The sequence below is a fragment of the Oryx dammah genome, unplaced genomic scaffold, assembly GCF_014754425.2.
Source record: "Oryx dammah isolate SB20612 unplaced genomic scaffold, SCBI_Odam_1.1 HiC_scaffold_20, whole genome shotgun sequence".
NCBI classification, from domain to species: domain Eukaryota; kingdom Metazoa; phylum Chordata; class Mammalia; order Artiodactyla; family Bovidae; genus Oryx; species Oryx dammah.
In genome coordinates, this window is record NW_024070204.1 from 62715812 (window position 1) to 62732126 (window position 16315).

At 38.0% G+C, this 16315-nt stretch overlaps 1 protein-coding gene across 1 annotated transcript in view; it reads left to right on the forward strand.

The window, feature by feature from the left end:
• FCHO2 (FCH and mu domain containing endocytic adaptor 2) overlaps positions 1-15596 on the forward strand; it is a 118294-nt gene extending 102698 nt beyond the window's left edge. The window contains exons 23-26 of the mRNA XM_040262705.1: positions 10143-10342; positions 11074-11138; positions 14082-14246; positions 14564-15596. Of these exons, the coding sequence (XP_040118639.1) occupies positions 10143-10342; positions 11074-11138; positions 14082-14246; positions 14564-14586 (453 nt within the window). The 3' untranslated portion in view covers positions 14587-15596. The remainder of the gene's footprint in view (positions 1-10142; positions 10343-11073; positions 11139-14081; positions 14247-14563) is intronic.
• The last annotated feature ends 719 nt before the right edge of the window (positions 15597-16315 follow it).

Below are 16315 nucleotides of genomic sequence, written 5' to 3' on the forward strand. Positions count from 1 at the left end.
ACACCACATCTTTAAGAGGGAATGTTCCCTCTTAAAGACTGAAAGATAGCTAAGTAGCTCCTTCACATCAGCACATAAGAAAAGGACTACATTGAGGCAAGTAGGAGAGGCTGAGATCCAGCTTCACCACAGGCCTCAACCCCAGCAAGGCAGCCTGTTTATCACCTGGATGGAACTCAGAAACCTGGAGCTTCTTTCTGAGGTAAAACAGTTGTAACCAGCACAGACACTCCAGCTTCTGAGACCTGCACTTGATAGACAAGTCCCTGAAACATCTGGCTTTGAAAACCAGTGGAGCTCACATCCACAGGAACCAAGGGCTACAGGGATCTGAGAAACGCTTTAAAGGGCTTGCATGCAGACTCAAGCATTCCAGGTATACAAGTGGCCATGTGAAGGAGATTCATTTGTTGATCTTAAAGTGTCAGCTTGAAGGGCCAGGGCGTGAGGTGAACACTCTCCAGGGAATGAGGTGCTGAAGGGCACCTCTTTAGCTCTCCTCCTCTACTTTGCTAAAGCAAACAGGTACCACTTTATGATTATTTTTCCTATAGACTTTTTTTCTTGGTGGGTGCTACTTTATCCTCCAACCAGTGGACTCTCTCTCTCTCTCATGCTAAGGCTGGCAGGTGCTATCTTTTTTATTTAAGACTTTCCCCACTTTTCTTGGTGGGTGTCATTTTTGTGCTGTCTTCTGCAACACTGGTATCTACTAGAAGAATTTTTATAGATGTCTAGTGCCCCAGGTTTTGCAGCTGTAGACCAGGGGACACCCCTTGTTCTCCTGCCTCTGGAGGCCAGGGTAGCTTATAATTCTGAGTCCCACAGGACTGTAACAGTTAGTGAGACAGTTCTTGGCAAGATACTGCCACCAGGGTAATGCACAGAAAGCAGACTGAAAAACTCCAGTAGTCTTTCTCTAAAAGACTTCATTTGCTTGGCCTGGAACAGCAGCCCAAGGGACGGGCTTCAGATTTGACGCACATCTAGGAGTCTGCAGGTATGTTCTGAGAGAACATAGGCTTGGGGGTGCAGTCAGTTCACTCCCTCAGCCTCGCCCCAGCTCACCAGTTTCTCCCAGAAGGGAACTTATACACTCATCCAGAGCCCTGATTTTTGTGACTGTCCACCCAGGGACATCTCCAGATCACCTGATCGGGTGGCCAGCGGGGCTTACACTTGTCTTCAGTCCCACAGGACTGTATCTACTTGCCTGCTTTCAGAGCTGCTGCCTGGGGGGGTCTAGCTTCCTAATTGGTCTGAATCTACATGCTGGCAGATGTCCTGCTTTGGAACACTAACAGGTCTTGGCACTCCCTTGATCACCAGGAGCTAGTTAATATAAAATAGGCTGCTTGGACAATCACCAAGGTTTGAGAGGCAACCAAGAGCTAAGGCAAGATTGAACAGTAAGGTTCATCTCCTACAAGAGATTAGTCATTCAAGACTGGAAGGGATGGTTATTTCACCTAATACAAAGCAGCACAGAAAATCAAGTAAAATGAGGAGACAGGAATATATTCGAAACAAAAGAATAAGGTAAAACCTTAGTGAAAAAACCTTGATGAAACAGAGGTAAGTAATTTACCTGATAAAGAGTTCTAAGTAGTGGTAATAAAATGCTCACCTCACTTGGGAGAAGAATCGGTAAGCACAGTGAGAATTTCAGCAAAAAAAAAGAAAACGAAAGAAAGTAACAAATAGAAGTCACTGAACTGAAGAATACAGTAACTGATTTGAAATATGTACTGGAGGGGTTCAGCCACACAACTACATGAAGCAAAGAAAAGACAAGTGAATGCAAAGACAGGGCAGTGAAACTCACCTTAATCAGACCAGCAGAAACAAGAAAAGAACTTTAAAAAGTGGACACAGCTCATTGGACAACATCAAGCAAGCAAACATTCACATTTTGGGAGTTCCAGAAGGAGAATAAAGGGGCTGAAAACTTACTGAAGAAATAATAATTGAGAACTTCCCTAAGAACCTGGGGAAGGAAACGGACATTAGATCCAAGAAGCCCAGAGAGACTCACACTAAGACACATAATTAAAACGATGAAAGTTAAAAAAAAAAAGAATCTTAAAAGCAGGAATGGAAAAAAAAAAAACAAGGGAACTCTTTTAAGACCATCAGCAGAAACTTTGCAGGCCAGAGGGATATATTCAAAGTAAGTTTTTAACCAAGAATTCTCTACCTGGCAAAGTTATTGCTCAGAATTGAAGGAAAGATAAAAGAGTTTCCTAGACAAGCAAAATTTAAAGGAGGTCATCACTAATCAACTGGCCTTACAAGAAATGTTAAAGGGACTTCTTAAGCTGAAAAGGGTACTAATTGGTAACAAAAGCATGAAAGTATAAACCTCACTGGTAAAGGTAAATATAAAGAAGAGGTGGATTAATCCTATATAGGTAATATGAAGGATAGACAAAAATAGTAAAAAATAACTGCAATAATTAGTGAAGGGATACACAAGATAAAAAGATGTAAAATGTGATGTGAAAACCAAAATTTGGAGAAGTAAAAGTGTAGAGCTTTGGAAAGTATTCAGACTTAAGTTGTTTGCAACTTAAAAATGGACTGTTAGGTAGGTTGTTATATGTAAAGTGTTAATGTTGGTCACTTAGTCGTGTCTGACCCTGCAACCGCATGGCCTGTAGCCTGGCAGGTTCCTCTGCCACATTAGACTAGATAAACTTAACAGATAATTAGAAAACATTCCATCCAAAAGCAGCAGAATACATATTCTTCTCAACTGCATATGGAATGTTCTCCAGGATCATCCATTAGGTTAAAAAGTCATAATCAATTTAATATTGGAGTCATGTCAGGCATCTCTTTTTGGATCACAGCAGTATGAAACTAGAAATTGGTTACAAGAAGACTGAAAAATTCACATATATGTATGGATTAAACAGTATTAAAGCTACTGAGTAATCAGTAGGTCAACAAAGAAATCATAGGAGAAGTAAAAAAAATACCTTGAAACGAAAATACAATATACCAAAATTAATGGGATGCAGCAGAAGCATTTCTTAGAGTGAAGTTCAAAGTGATACAGGCCTACCTTAAGAAGAAAGAATAATTTCAGACAGCTTAACTTTACACCTCAAGCAAATAGAAAAAAAAAGCAAACAGAGCCCAAAATTGGTAGAAGGAAGGTAATAACAAAGTTCAGAGCAGAAATAGATACTAAGAAAAACGATCTGTGAAACTAAGAGCTAGTTCTTTGAAAAGATAGACAAAATTGACAAACTTTTATCTAAACTCACCAAGAAAAAAGGAAGGCTCAAATAAAATCAGAAACAAAGGAGGAGTTGTTACCACCAATACCACTAAAATACAGAGAATCACAAGAGACTACTATGAACAATTATATGCACAAATTGGACAACCTATAAGAAAAAGATAAATTGACAGGAACATCCAACCAACTTTCCAATACTGAATCATGAAGTAGAAATATGAATAGATCAGTTCCTAGTAAGGAGATATGAATCCATAATTGGAACCCTCCCAACAAACAAAAGTCCAGGACCATATAGTTCACTGCCAGATTCTGCCAAGCATTAAGAGAATTAATACCAATTCTTCTCAAACTGATTGCAAATAGATGCCAGGGATTAGATCTGATAGACAGAGTGCCTGAAGAACTGTAGACGCAGGTTCATGACATTGTACAGGAGGCATGATCAAGACCGACCCCAAGAAAAAGAAATACAAAATGGCAAAATGGTTGTCTGAGGAGACAGATAGCTGAGAAAAGAAGAGAAGCTGAAGACAAAGGAGAAAAGGAAAGATATACCCATCTGAATGCAGAGTTCCAAAGAATAGGAAGGAGAGATAAGAAAGCCTTCCTCAGTGATCAATGCGAAGAACAATAGAATGGGAAAGACTAGAGGTCTCTTCAAGAAAATTAGAGATACCAAGGGAACATTTCATGCAAAGATGGGCACAATAAAGGACAGAAATGGTATGGACCTAACAGAAGCAGAAGATGTTAAGAGGTGGCAAGAATACACAGAAGAACTATACAAAAAAGATCTTCATGACCCAGATAATCATGATGGTGTGATCACCAACCTAGAGCCAGACATCCTGGAGTGCAAAGTCAGGTGGGCCTTAGGAAACATCACTACAAAGGTAGTGGAGGTGATAGAATTCCAAATGAGTTATTTCAAATCCTGAAAGATGATGCTGTGAAAGTTCTGCACTCAGTGTGCCAGCAAATTTGGAAAACTCAGCAGTGGCCACAGGACTGGAAAAGGTCAGTTTTCATTCCAATCCCAAAGAAAGGCAATGCCAAAGAATGCTCAAACTACCACACAGTTGTACTCATTTCACATGCTAGTAAAGTAATGCTCAAAATTCTCTAAGCCAGGCTTCAAAGTTCATAAACCGTGAACTTTCAGATGTTCAAGCTGGATTTAGAAAAAGCAGAGGAACCAGGTCAAATTGCCAGCATCCATTGGATCATCAAAAAAGCAAGAGAGTTCCAGAAAAACATCTATTTCTGCTTTATTGACTATGCCAAAGCCTTTGACTGTGTGGATCACAATAAACTGTGGAAAATTCTTCAAGAGATGGGAATATCAGGCCACCTTACCTACCTCCTGAGAAATATGTATGCGGGTCAAGAAGCAATAATTAGAACTGGACATGGAACAACAGACTGGTTCCAAATAGGAAAAGGAGTACGTCAAGGCTGTATATTGTCACCCTGCTTATTTAATTTATATGCAGAGCACATCATGCAAAATGCTGGGCTGGATGAAGCACAAGTTGGAATCAAGATTGCTGGGAGAAATATCAATAACCTCAGATATGCAGATGACACCACCGTTATGGCAGAAAGCGAAGAAGAACTAAAGAGCTTCTGGATGAAAGTGAAAGGAGAGTGAAAAAGTTGGCTTAAAACTCAACATTCAGAAAACTTAAGATCATGGCATCCGGTCACATCACTTCCTGGCAAATAGGTGGGAAACAATGGAAACAGTGAGACTATTTTGGGGGGCTCCAAAACCACAGCAGATGGTGACTGCAGCCATGAAATTAAAAGACACTTGCTCCTTGGAAGAAAAGTTATGACCAACCTAGACAGCATATTAAAAAGCAGAGCTATTACTTTGCCAACAAAGGTCCATCTGGTCAAAGCTGTGGTTTTTCCAGTAGTCATACGTGGATGTGAGAGTTGGACCATAAAGAAAGCTGAGCACTGAAGAATTGATGCTTTTGAACTGTGGTGTTGGAGAAGACTCTTGAGAGTTCCTTGGACTGCAAGGAGATCAAACCAGTCAATCCTAATGGAGATCAGTCCTGAATATTCATTGGAAGGACTGATGCTGAAGCTCCAGTACTTTGGCCACCTGATGCGAAGAACTGACTCATTGGGAAAAAAACCCTGATGCTTGAAAAGACTGAAGGCAGGAGGAGAAGGGGACAACAGAGTATGAGATGGTTGGATAGCATCACCGACTCAATGGACATGAGTTTGAGCAGGCTCTGGGAGTTGGTGATAGACAGGGAGGCCTGGTGTCCTGCAGTCCATGGACGTGACTGAAGTGAACTTCTCAAACTCTTCCAAAAAAAAAAAAAAAAACAGAAAAAGAGGAAAGACTTCCAAACTCATTTTATGAGACTAGCATTACCCTGATACCATAACGAGATAAGGACAGAACAAGAAAAAAATTACAGGCTGATATCCCTGATGAATATAGATGTAAAAATCCTCAACAAAATAATAGCATACCAACTCAGTAATACATTAAAAAGGTCATACACCATGATCAAGTGGGATATATTCTAGGGATGCGAGGATGGTTTCACATGCAGAAATCAATCAACATAATATACAACATTAAGAAAAGGAAGATGAAAATCATATGATCATCTCAGTGGATTACAGAAAAAGAATTTGACAAGATTTAACATCTGTTTATGATTAAAAACTCCCAGTGCAGTGGGTATAGAGGCAGCGTGCCTCAACATAATAAACGCTATATATGACAAGCCTACATACAGCTAGCATCAGGCTCAGTGGTGGAAATCTGAAAGCTTTTCCTCTAAGAGCGGGTATAAGACAAGGAGGCCCACTCTTAACTCTTTTTATTCAGTAATAAAAGTTCCAGCCATATCAATTAGGGAGGAAAAGAAAAGGCATCCAGTTTTCTCACTCTTCGCTAATCACATAGTATATGTAGAAAGCCTTTAGACTCCTTCAAAACAAAACTTAGAATAAGTACTGAATAATAAATGGATTCAGTGATGTTGCAGAATCCAAAATATATCTGTTGTGTTTCTGTACACTAATAATAAACTAGAAGAGGAAATTAAGAAAATAATCAAAAGAATAAAATACTTAGAGATAAATTTAACCAAGGAGATGAAATACCTGTACATTGAGAACTAGAAGACAGTGATAAAAGACAAAATGAAAAGCTAATCCATGCTCATTGATGGAAGAATTAAAATTGTTAAAAATACCCCTACTACCCAAACAGATGTAATGTAATACCTATTAAAATTTCAATGGCATTTTTTCACAGAAATAGAATGTGCTTAGTCGCTCAGTCATGTCCTACTCTTTGCGACTCCATGGACTGTAGCCCACCTGTCCTTGGGGGTTCTTCAGGCAAGAATACTAGAGTGGGTTTCCATCCCCTCCTCCAGGGGATCTTCCCAACCCAGGTCTCCCACATCGCAGGCAAATTCTTTACCTACTGAGCCACCAGGAAAGCCCCACAAATAGAATAAACTATCCTGAAATTTGCATGGATTGACAAAATTTGTGTGGGCTTAGCCAAGTAGCCAAAGCAGTCTTGAGAAAGGACAAGATGCTATAGGGATTATGCTCCATGATTTCAACCATATGACGTAGGTATAGTAATGGAAACGGTATTGGCAAAAAATAGTGAAATGAACCAAGCAAAGGAAGACAGAAATCGCAGGATCTTTCTTATATGTGGACTCTATAAAGCCAAACAAACCAGACCAAGCTCATAGGCACAGGGAACAGATTGGTGACTGCTGGGGCACAGGGGGCTGGGCATAGGTGAAATACATGAAGTGGGGGGGAGTCAAAAGCTACAGACGTATAAATGAGTCATGGGGATGTAATGCACAGCGTGGTGACCAAAGTTACTTCTGGGTTACATGTTTCCAAGTTGCTAAGAGTATATTTTAAAAGTTCTCAGGACAGGAAAAAAAATTGTAGCATGTATGGTGACACCCAGTAATTAGACTTACTGCGATGATCATTGTGGTCACTGCACAATGTATATAAATATCAAATCACCGCATTGTACACCTGAAGCTGATAAATCAGTTATACTTAAAAATTGTTTTTAAAAAGATTATAGCATCCCTTTCCTGTGGCTACAGTGAACACAAAATTTTTTTTCAAACTAATTAAGAAACATAATATCTCTTCTGCCTTGAATATTGTTAGAAAGGTATACTTTAAAAAGGAAGACTTATGTTGTAAAAAGCTGTTTCTAAATTAGCTTATAAATTTAATCTGATCCTGATCAGGAACTTAGTGAATTCTGGAGACCTGACAATCATTTTTAAGTTCTCAGAAGCATAAAGCTTGGAAAATTAAGAAGTGTTTTAAAAAGTAACCTAAAGTACTGTTTAGTTTTAATGGGAAAACATTATAAACCAACAGTATTTAAAATAGTTTGGAACTGGCAGAACAATAGATGGCCAGATGAATGGAACAGATTAGAGTATCCAGAAATAGATCTAAGAATAAACGGAAAACTGCTTATATGACATAGTAGCATTTCAAGACAATGTGGAAATGATGAATTTTTCAATAAGTGAAATTGGGGCAACAGACTAGAGATTTGAGGGGAAATTTTGGCTAAATTCCCAGCTCATACCTTAAAATCTGCAAGTATCAAATGTTTAATAATAATAATAAATCAAGCCATGAAGTGAAGTAAAGTGAAAGTTGCTCAGTTATGCCTGATTCTGTGACCCCATGGATTATACAGTCCATGGAATTCTCCAGGCCAGAATACTGGAGTGGTTAGCCGTTCCCTTCTCCAGGGGATCATCCCAACCCAGGGATCAAACCCAGGTCTCCACGTTGCAGGCAGATTCTTTACCAGCTGGGCTACCAGGGAAGCCCAAATAAAGACATAAAAAGTACCAAAATAAAGCATGGGTGAATATATGTATATCCATGGGTATATATGCATGTGTACTGTGCGTTTGTTACATATTTTAATCTTAAAGTGTGGAAGACCTAAGTATACTACAAGCCCAGAAGACATGTAATAAGCGAATAAGATACTTGAAACAGAAGGAAATGAATCTGTGTTTTTATATTTGTTTAAACAAAATCAGTATTTAATGAGGGAAAAGTATTATATAAAATATATCAAAAGGTTTACTTCAAAGAATCCTTATAAATTAGAAGTAAAAGATGAATAACTCAATAGATAACTTTTAGAAACGTGCTTCATGTCAATAGTAATCAGTCAGAGCAATTACTGTTAAGACAACAATGAGATACTAGTTTTAGTTCTCATTAGACTGACCAAAATGAGAAAGACTGCTCTGTTAGGAAAGGTGTGTATGTGCGTGCATGCTCATTCAGGTCTGACTCTGCGACCCTATGAACTATAGCCCGCCAGGCTCCTCTATCCATGAAATTACCACTTGTTAATAGAAGTACAAATTAAGAAAACCTCTTAGAAGGTAACTCTATTAGATTGTTGAATAGGTGTAACCTTTAATTCAGCAGTTCCAGAAATCAGTTCTTTGGAAATCACACAGATGGGGTTGGAAGGTACAAAGGATATTCATTTCAGCATTGTTTGGAACCCACTCGAGTACATGTCCACAGAGGAAGAGATTGATTAATTATTATGGCCATTTCAAAGAGTGAGACAGATCTTGTTTGCATCCCTAGAAAGTCTGGAAGTGTATGTACCATGAGGTTAACAGTGGGAAGTAAGTGCCAAGGGATAAGTTTCCTATTTTCATATTCTTATGTCTTGTTTGAATTTTTAATAGGGTAACTGTATTAAAAATGACTTACGTTTCTAGGAAATAAAAGAATAAAAAAGTACTGTCACTTAAGTTGGCTTAAACTTTATTTCCAGTATTCATTTTATCATTCATTCAGAAAGTATGTATTATTCAGTGCTTGCCAATTGCTATGACTAGCATAGGGATATAGTAAACATAATAAGTAAATAATGTATATTGTGCTATGGAGAAAGAAAAGTCTATAGAATAAGATATGGAAGAGTGAAGATGGAGTTTTCATTGTAACTTTAAACAGGATGATCAGAGTAGGTCTCATTGAAAAGGAGTAAGTCATTGTGATTAAAATTTCATTTGAAGTTTAGAGTACTCTAACTCCAGGCTTGCAGAACTGCATGGTGACCCAGTTTTTCTGTTTTAAATCTAAATTCTTATGAAGAATCTTAGAATTTTCTGTTGAATGTTGACATTCTCAAATGTTAACCTGCATAAATAAGAATCACCTGGTAACACCCTGATTTCTGTACTCTGTACCTGTTGAATCAGATTTTCTGCATTTGGAAGGCAGCAATGGTCGGAGAAGGAAATGGCAACCCACTCCAGTACTCTTGCCTGGAAGCTCCCATGGACAGAGGAGCCTGGTCAGCTGCAGTCCATGGGGTCACTAAGGGTCAGACACGACTGAGCAACTTCACTTTCACTTTTCACTTTCCTGCATTGGAGAAGGAAATGGCAACCCACTCCAGTGTTCTTGTCTGGAGAATCCCAGGAACGGGGGAGCCTGGTGGGCTGCCGTCTGTGGGGTCGCACAGAGTCGGACACGACTGAAGCGACGCAGCAGCAGCAGCAGCAATGGTAACCACTAATATCACCCACCAATGCCTCCAGATTTTCTGCGTTTGGAGCCAGCGGACTATGCATTGTCCACAAGCACCACAGAAATTTTGATGTAAACAGTCCCAGGTCTACACTTTGAGAGTCATGCTTATACCTTTGAGATGAGCCTGCTTCACTCTACCTAGCAACAGACAACTCCCTCATTATTGTTTTTGAATGTGTGATCTCTTGTGTTCATGTCTATGTCAGTATGACTTGTTTACTTTGTAGGTCAAAGGCAGTTGTTTGTTTTTTTTCTCTCTTTAAAGGTATCATCAAATGGTATTCAGTCCACTCCTCTAAATCTTGCAACATATTGGAAATGTAGTGCTGGCACCACAGATCTTAGAGTGGATTATAAGTACAACCCGGAAGCTATGGTGGCACCAAGTGTGCTTTCCAACATACAGGTGGTGGTACCAGTGGACGGAGGAGTCACAAACGTGCAGTCCCTTCCCCCTGCAATATGGTAAAGAGTCGATTCCTGAATTCCTTCTAAAGTTCTGTCTGCAGTCCGCCAGTATAGGACCTCATTTCTGAAAGTTGTCTTACAAGTTTGAAAATTTTTAGTGTATTTTCACATGGAAATCATGTTATAAAATGTACATTTTACTAGTCAAGCTACAGTAGCTTCAACCCAGAATAAACAAACTAGTTTGCTGTCCCCACCCAGACTTGAATGATTCAGTACAACTTTACCCTCAAAGTACGTTACTTCTCTAAACTATTTTTTTCATTTAAAAATAAAGATAGTTATTTTACAGAGTTAAATATAGCATCTAGCATATCTATAGGCAAACCTACCTGGTTAGTGTTTAGTATTTAGTCCCATCTCTTAACTGCCTCTCTTGCTTCCTCCATTAATGTTAGTATATACTCTAACTACTGTTTGTTTATATCTGCTTCACCATTTAATAATAAAACTATTGAGTAATGAAGGTACTCGATCACCTATACATTGTTTTCCTTTCTCTTATCAACAGAAATAGAATTATATAATTTGGTAGATACCTACTTATTAAGAAAAATAATAGTACTTTGTTTATATTATTCATAAACACATTTTCACCAGTGATACTATTCTGAAGAAAATTTAGCACTAGTTCTCATGAAATATTTAAAATGTATTTATTGGAGTGCTCATCCATGTACAAGGCATTATGCTAGACACATTAGCTGTGAAGATATTTGTTCTTACAGGAATGCAGAACAGATGAAAGCCTTTTGGAAACTGTCTGGTATTTCAGAAAAATCAGACAATGGAGGTAAGTGTCTGCATGGTTTTTTTGTTTATAACGTAATGACACTGAAAATGGATCTTTTAGGCATGTTTATGGAAAAGTTTCTCCTGGAATTTTATGCCTTCAGTTCTAGAACTGACCACTAGGTGGAAGTTAATACAAAGAAGAGTGGACCAATTGAGATTCAGAACACATTTTTTTCTTCTAGATTGAATGTGCTTTCTCTGTGAGAAAATGTTTTGCTATAACTTTATAAATATTACGTAAATGTTCCTTATGTTCATGTGCTAACGTTAAGAGAAGTGAAGTGAAGTGCAGTCGCTCAATCGTGTCCGACTCTTTGCGACCCGTGGACTGTAGCCCACCAAGCTCCTCCGTCCATGGGATTCTCCAGGCAAGAATACTGGAGTGGGTTGCCATTTCCTTCTCCAGGGAATCTTCCCGACCCAGGGATCGAACCCAGGTCTCCCACGTTTCAGGCAGACACTTTAACCTCTGCACTATAGACATCTGGGAAACTTGATAATTGAAACTGATAACTAATTAATCAACATGCTGTTTAGTTCACTCTGTTAATGGGGTCTGCCTGGCCTCCCAGAAATAGTACAGAAGCTTTCAGGCTTTAAAAACTCCCCTTGCCTATCTTGCCTACTCTTTCTCAAGAGAACCTTTCCTTGGTCATTTACCCTTATTAAAGCTATTAACAGCCTTTAATTCTGTGATCATTATTTCAAGAAGAAGCAAGTTAATTGCCTCCTCCCTCCCTGCCTGCATTTGTTTGTGTTCACAGTGCAAAGGAGAAGTCTCTACTAGTTAGTTGATCACTCCTAGTATACCCTCTAACTCAGTTTAGAATATAATTCCCAGGACAGTCTTTAACATTTTAATGGCAGTTTCTCTTAATCAAAGGAGACTTCTCTTACCTTTTTTGAATACCTAATTAATCTCCAATAACTTTTCCTATTAAGTAGGTTTTTTGGCTTTTCAAGTTTTACTCACTTTTCTCCTTTTGAACATTTTAAGCATTATGTGATTAAAATGTAAAATATATCATCAGTAGTTTTTCTTAAAGGTATTTTTGCATAAAAGACCAGGTACATACTTGCATTGTACACCTCCTGTGCTGAACTAGGCTTTTACTACTAGAGAACCACACTCCTAACCCAGCTAATCTCTGGTTTCTTTGTTTGTATTTGGTACTTAAAGTTTGCCTATGTTCAAGTGTCAAGTGTACTGATTTTTACTCTAGCTGTATGACTAGGAGATAAACCTGAAATTCCTAGTTGTAACTGGAAGTACAGCCAGTTAGCAAGGAGGAAAGGGTATATTTTCCCCATATTTAATGAAACAATATTATTGTAGATATTTGCCAAGAACTGAATTTGTTCTCTGAAAAACAGGATACAAATTTTCTAACTGGGTATTGTAATTATAGTTTCCCTCTGCTGTTAAGGTATCAGAGTGACTGAGGAAATGGAAACATCTTACAAATGTGGTTCTGATTTGGTTAGTCAACTTTTAAAAAGAGATCTCCAAATTAGAATACAATAAAGTAGAAGCCTGTTTCTATTTTGGCTTTATGCTTGGAGAGGAGCAGGAAATATTCTAAAGTTTTAGGGTTGCCCTGGTGACTGCTCTTGGCCTGTGGTCGTACTTTCACAGAATTGAGTTGCATATCACAAACTAAAAGTTTAAGGAGGACTTGGACACGGGCTAAGAGTTAGGACAGCAATTCATTTTCCCAACTGATCTGTGTGCCACCAGGTACAATAGTATAGGGTGGGTCTTTGTTACATTTTTGTTCTGTACAGGGAATCACAGAATGTCACTGTTTCTACCCAGCAATTCTGTCTACTTTCCTCAAACCAGAAACCTGGGAACCCTCCCTCCTAGGCCTCTCCTCCTATTTACCCTTTGATTTCAACTCCTGAATGTTTTCCAAATTCATTCTCCTCTTTCCTTTCCCTCAGTGCAGTTCAAATACACTTTACCTGTCACCTAGAGTCCTAGACCATTCCATTGACTTCCAGGGGGTGTCCCTGCCTTGCACCTTGCTGCCCTTCTGCCCTGCCTTGCACCTTGCTGCCCTTCTGAGATTCCTGCCTGAAATGTTTTGTCTTCCTTGTCTTGGTGGCTCCCTATGTTTACTTCTTTCGTGGTCTGTAAAGATGCTTAAGAGCTTTTCTCAGCTACCAGTCTACCATCTTCTGCCACTTTGCCCCACTTACATCTATCCTCCAGATCTTCTGGTATAGGTGTAGTTACCTTAAATGCAACGTGCTGTCAGCTCTCCCGTCTCTGCACCTGTAGTTACCTTTTCCTGAAATAGGCCCCATCATCCCCACAACATTTTATGTGCTTTGTGTCCATAGCTTTTGATAGTTTTTTCGTATAATAAATTTATAATATTATAAATTTATAATAATCATAATTATATACTATTTCTGCCAGACTGTTAGACTAAGGAATGTGGAATAAATGGTTATATTGAAAAGAAAGCCCCTCAGACATATTTGGCATGATTTTAAAAAGAAAGATGAATACAGAGGTAATACTGAGACAGCTCTTCTCAACCTTAGCTATCTTAGCTTCTTTACCTCTCCCGCCCCATGGTACTCAGCAGTCATTTCCCTTTGGCTTTAATGCCCATTCATCGCTTCCAGGGCTTCCTTTCTTCCTGTCCTCAGCCTTACTTGTCTTTTAACTCACTTCAACACACACAGAGTGTAGGAATATCAATAGTAAATCCCTCTGAAGACTTATTAAGTCAAAGAGAAGCATGGATTAAGATTACTTAATGAAAATCCAGATTCACTGACTAAAATCTGATTTGAAAACAGGACAATGATTCACTTATACGTTTAAAGAATTTGGGATAGGATTGACTTTCAGTTTTTACTTGCTCACTTGCCTTTTTTGGTGTGAAATATAGTATCCTGTATAAGTTCTTTGTTCTTTTCCTTGTAGGTTCTGGGTCCCTCAGAGCAAAATTTGATCTTTCCGAAGGACCCAGTAAACCCACAACACTTGCAGTGCAATTCCTCAGCGAGGGGAGTACCCTCTCAGGAGTAGATACTGAACTCGTAGGCACTGGCTACAGGCTTTCCTTAGTAAAGAAGCGCTTTGCCACTGGTAAGTTGGGAGATTTCAAGCTTTTTCATGTACACGGGAAACATTTATATTCTAACAGTTACTAAATGACTCTAAAGTAGTTTATAGTCTGAAGGCATGGAAATGTTTCCTTTGACCTTTGGTACAAAGTGCCAGATAGAGACACACCTGGGAGAGAGAGTACTCATGGTCAGTGTAGCTGAACACCTGTGATCTGATTCTAATGTACTGTAAACAGCAGATGGGAACTGGGGTTTGTATCTGTAACCACAGTGGAAATGTCTTCCTTTGAGTTCATTTGAAATTATAATGGCAAAGGTCTCCTTGGTGTTTTCCAGGACGATACCTGGCGGATTGTTGATGGACCTGGGAAAGTGGTTGGCTCAAGGGAGTAGTACAGACCTGCCGTTCTGCATTATTTTTCTTTCCAAACACTATTCTGACTTGTATTATATCTTTAAGAGCTGACTACAAACATTAAATTGCACTTTTGAAGTGAGTCACCGAAGAAAATAGCACTGAAATGATTTTCAACGCTGTAAATGATCAACTGCAATATTCAGGAAGCACATGTATTCCGATTCTCAGTAAAATGAAGTTTTTATAGGCTGGAAATTTTATCTTCAGTGTCTATGTTGAAAAAGGGGCTTATAGTGTAATATGAGGCCTGAAATTTCAGGAGAGGAAGCACAAAATAATTTAGCTTTCTATAAGTTTTTAGAGTCAGAGATAGCTTTTAAAAACATTTAAGTTTGATATTGAATGGATACAGACAGAACGTGAATTCTAAGTTTGGGATAATGTTGATAACACTCAATCAAATTGAGTTATGTGCCATAAAGTAATCAGACCAGAGTCCAAGGTGTATGCAAAATCTATAATTTGATTCTCATATAAACATATTAATAAAGTGTAAATGGTGTTTTATATGATTTTTTTTAATCCTCAAGTGCAATGTGTTTTAAAATAAGCTTGCAAAAGACAGCAGAGAAATTTGCTTCTGCAGTTAACTTTATAGAAGTTGTGATTGTTTTGATGAATTAATGCTGTAGATTTAATTTATTTTTATATGGATTGCATAATGTGTGCCTTTAAAACAATAACAAAACCCAGAAATGTGCCTATCCAGTTTGTGTTCATTAATGTGCCTCACTTTTTTCCTCACAGTCCAGATTTTGTATTCAGAATCATAGTCAAGAATTTTTATAAGATAATTGCGATTTTTTATAAAAATCTTTGGTTGCAATTGCAATGGGAATTCAGAGTAACTAGAGGACAATTTATACTTAAGAACCCTGGCTCCCTTCTTTAGGGTTACACTGTAGCCACTAGAGAAATATAACTAACGGCATATGTTTACAGGGAAAAAGATTACCTTCAGATGTTCCATCTTAACCTTATCAAAAAATTCTGCAAAACCGTAATGGTAAATTGGTAACTGGCATTTTCACTCAAGTTAACATTTCCTCTCACTCTTATTATTGGAAATTTATATATTTATTTACTGAATGTGATGTGAGCATGAGTTTGTAGTAGTTTGTGAGGAACACACTTTAGAAAAGATCAGTTTGGGCATTTTCAACACTTGGAAAAATTGGCAGTTTTTATGTTCTCATCACCTCCTGCTAAAAATGAGGAAACTATTTGAAATGATGGATTGGGTTAAGCGTTTCTTAAAATAAACTACTAATAGTAAATAGTAAAAAGCCTAACTTTATAACAAATCCTGATTAACTGAAGGAAGTAAATATTTTGGACACAGTTTCATAATTTACAAATGGGAATTTTATTTATAAGGATAAGTACCAGTGTCCTACATTTTGCATAGAAGTAATAAATTGTGTTATATATAGTAAATTTATATAAAATCACTAATTGTTCTCCTAAGCTCTACAGAAAGTAAAATCCCTCCCTCTATACATTTATGTAACATCTTGCTATGTTAAATACAGCAGAAAATCTACTCATTAGCAATATATATATATAACACAATATGTGCTTTTTTAATATATTCAGTGTTAGCCCCATTCTAAATTTAGATTTGACTAAAGCAATACATAAGACAATTTGCTGAAATTTTCATCTTTACT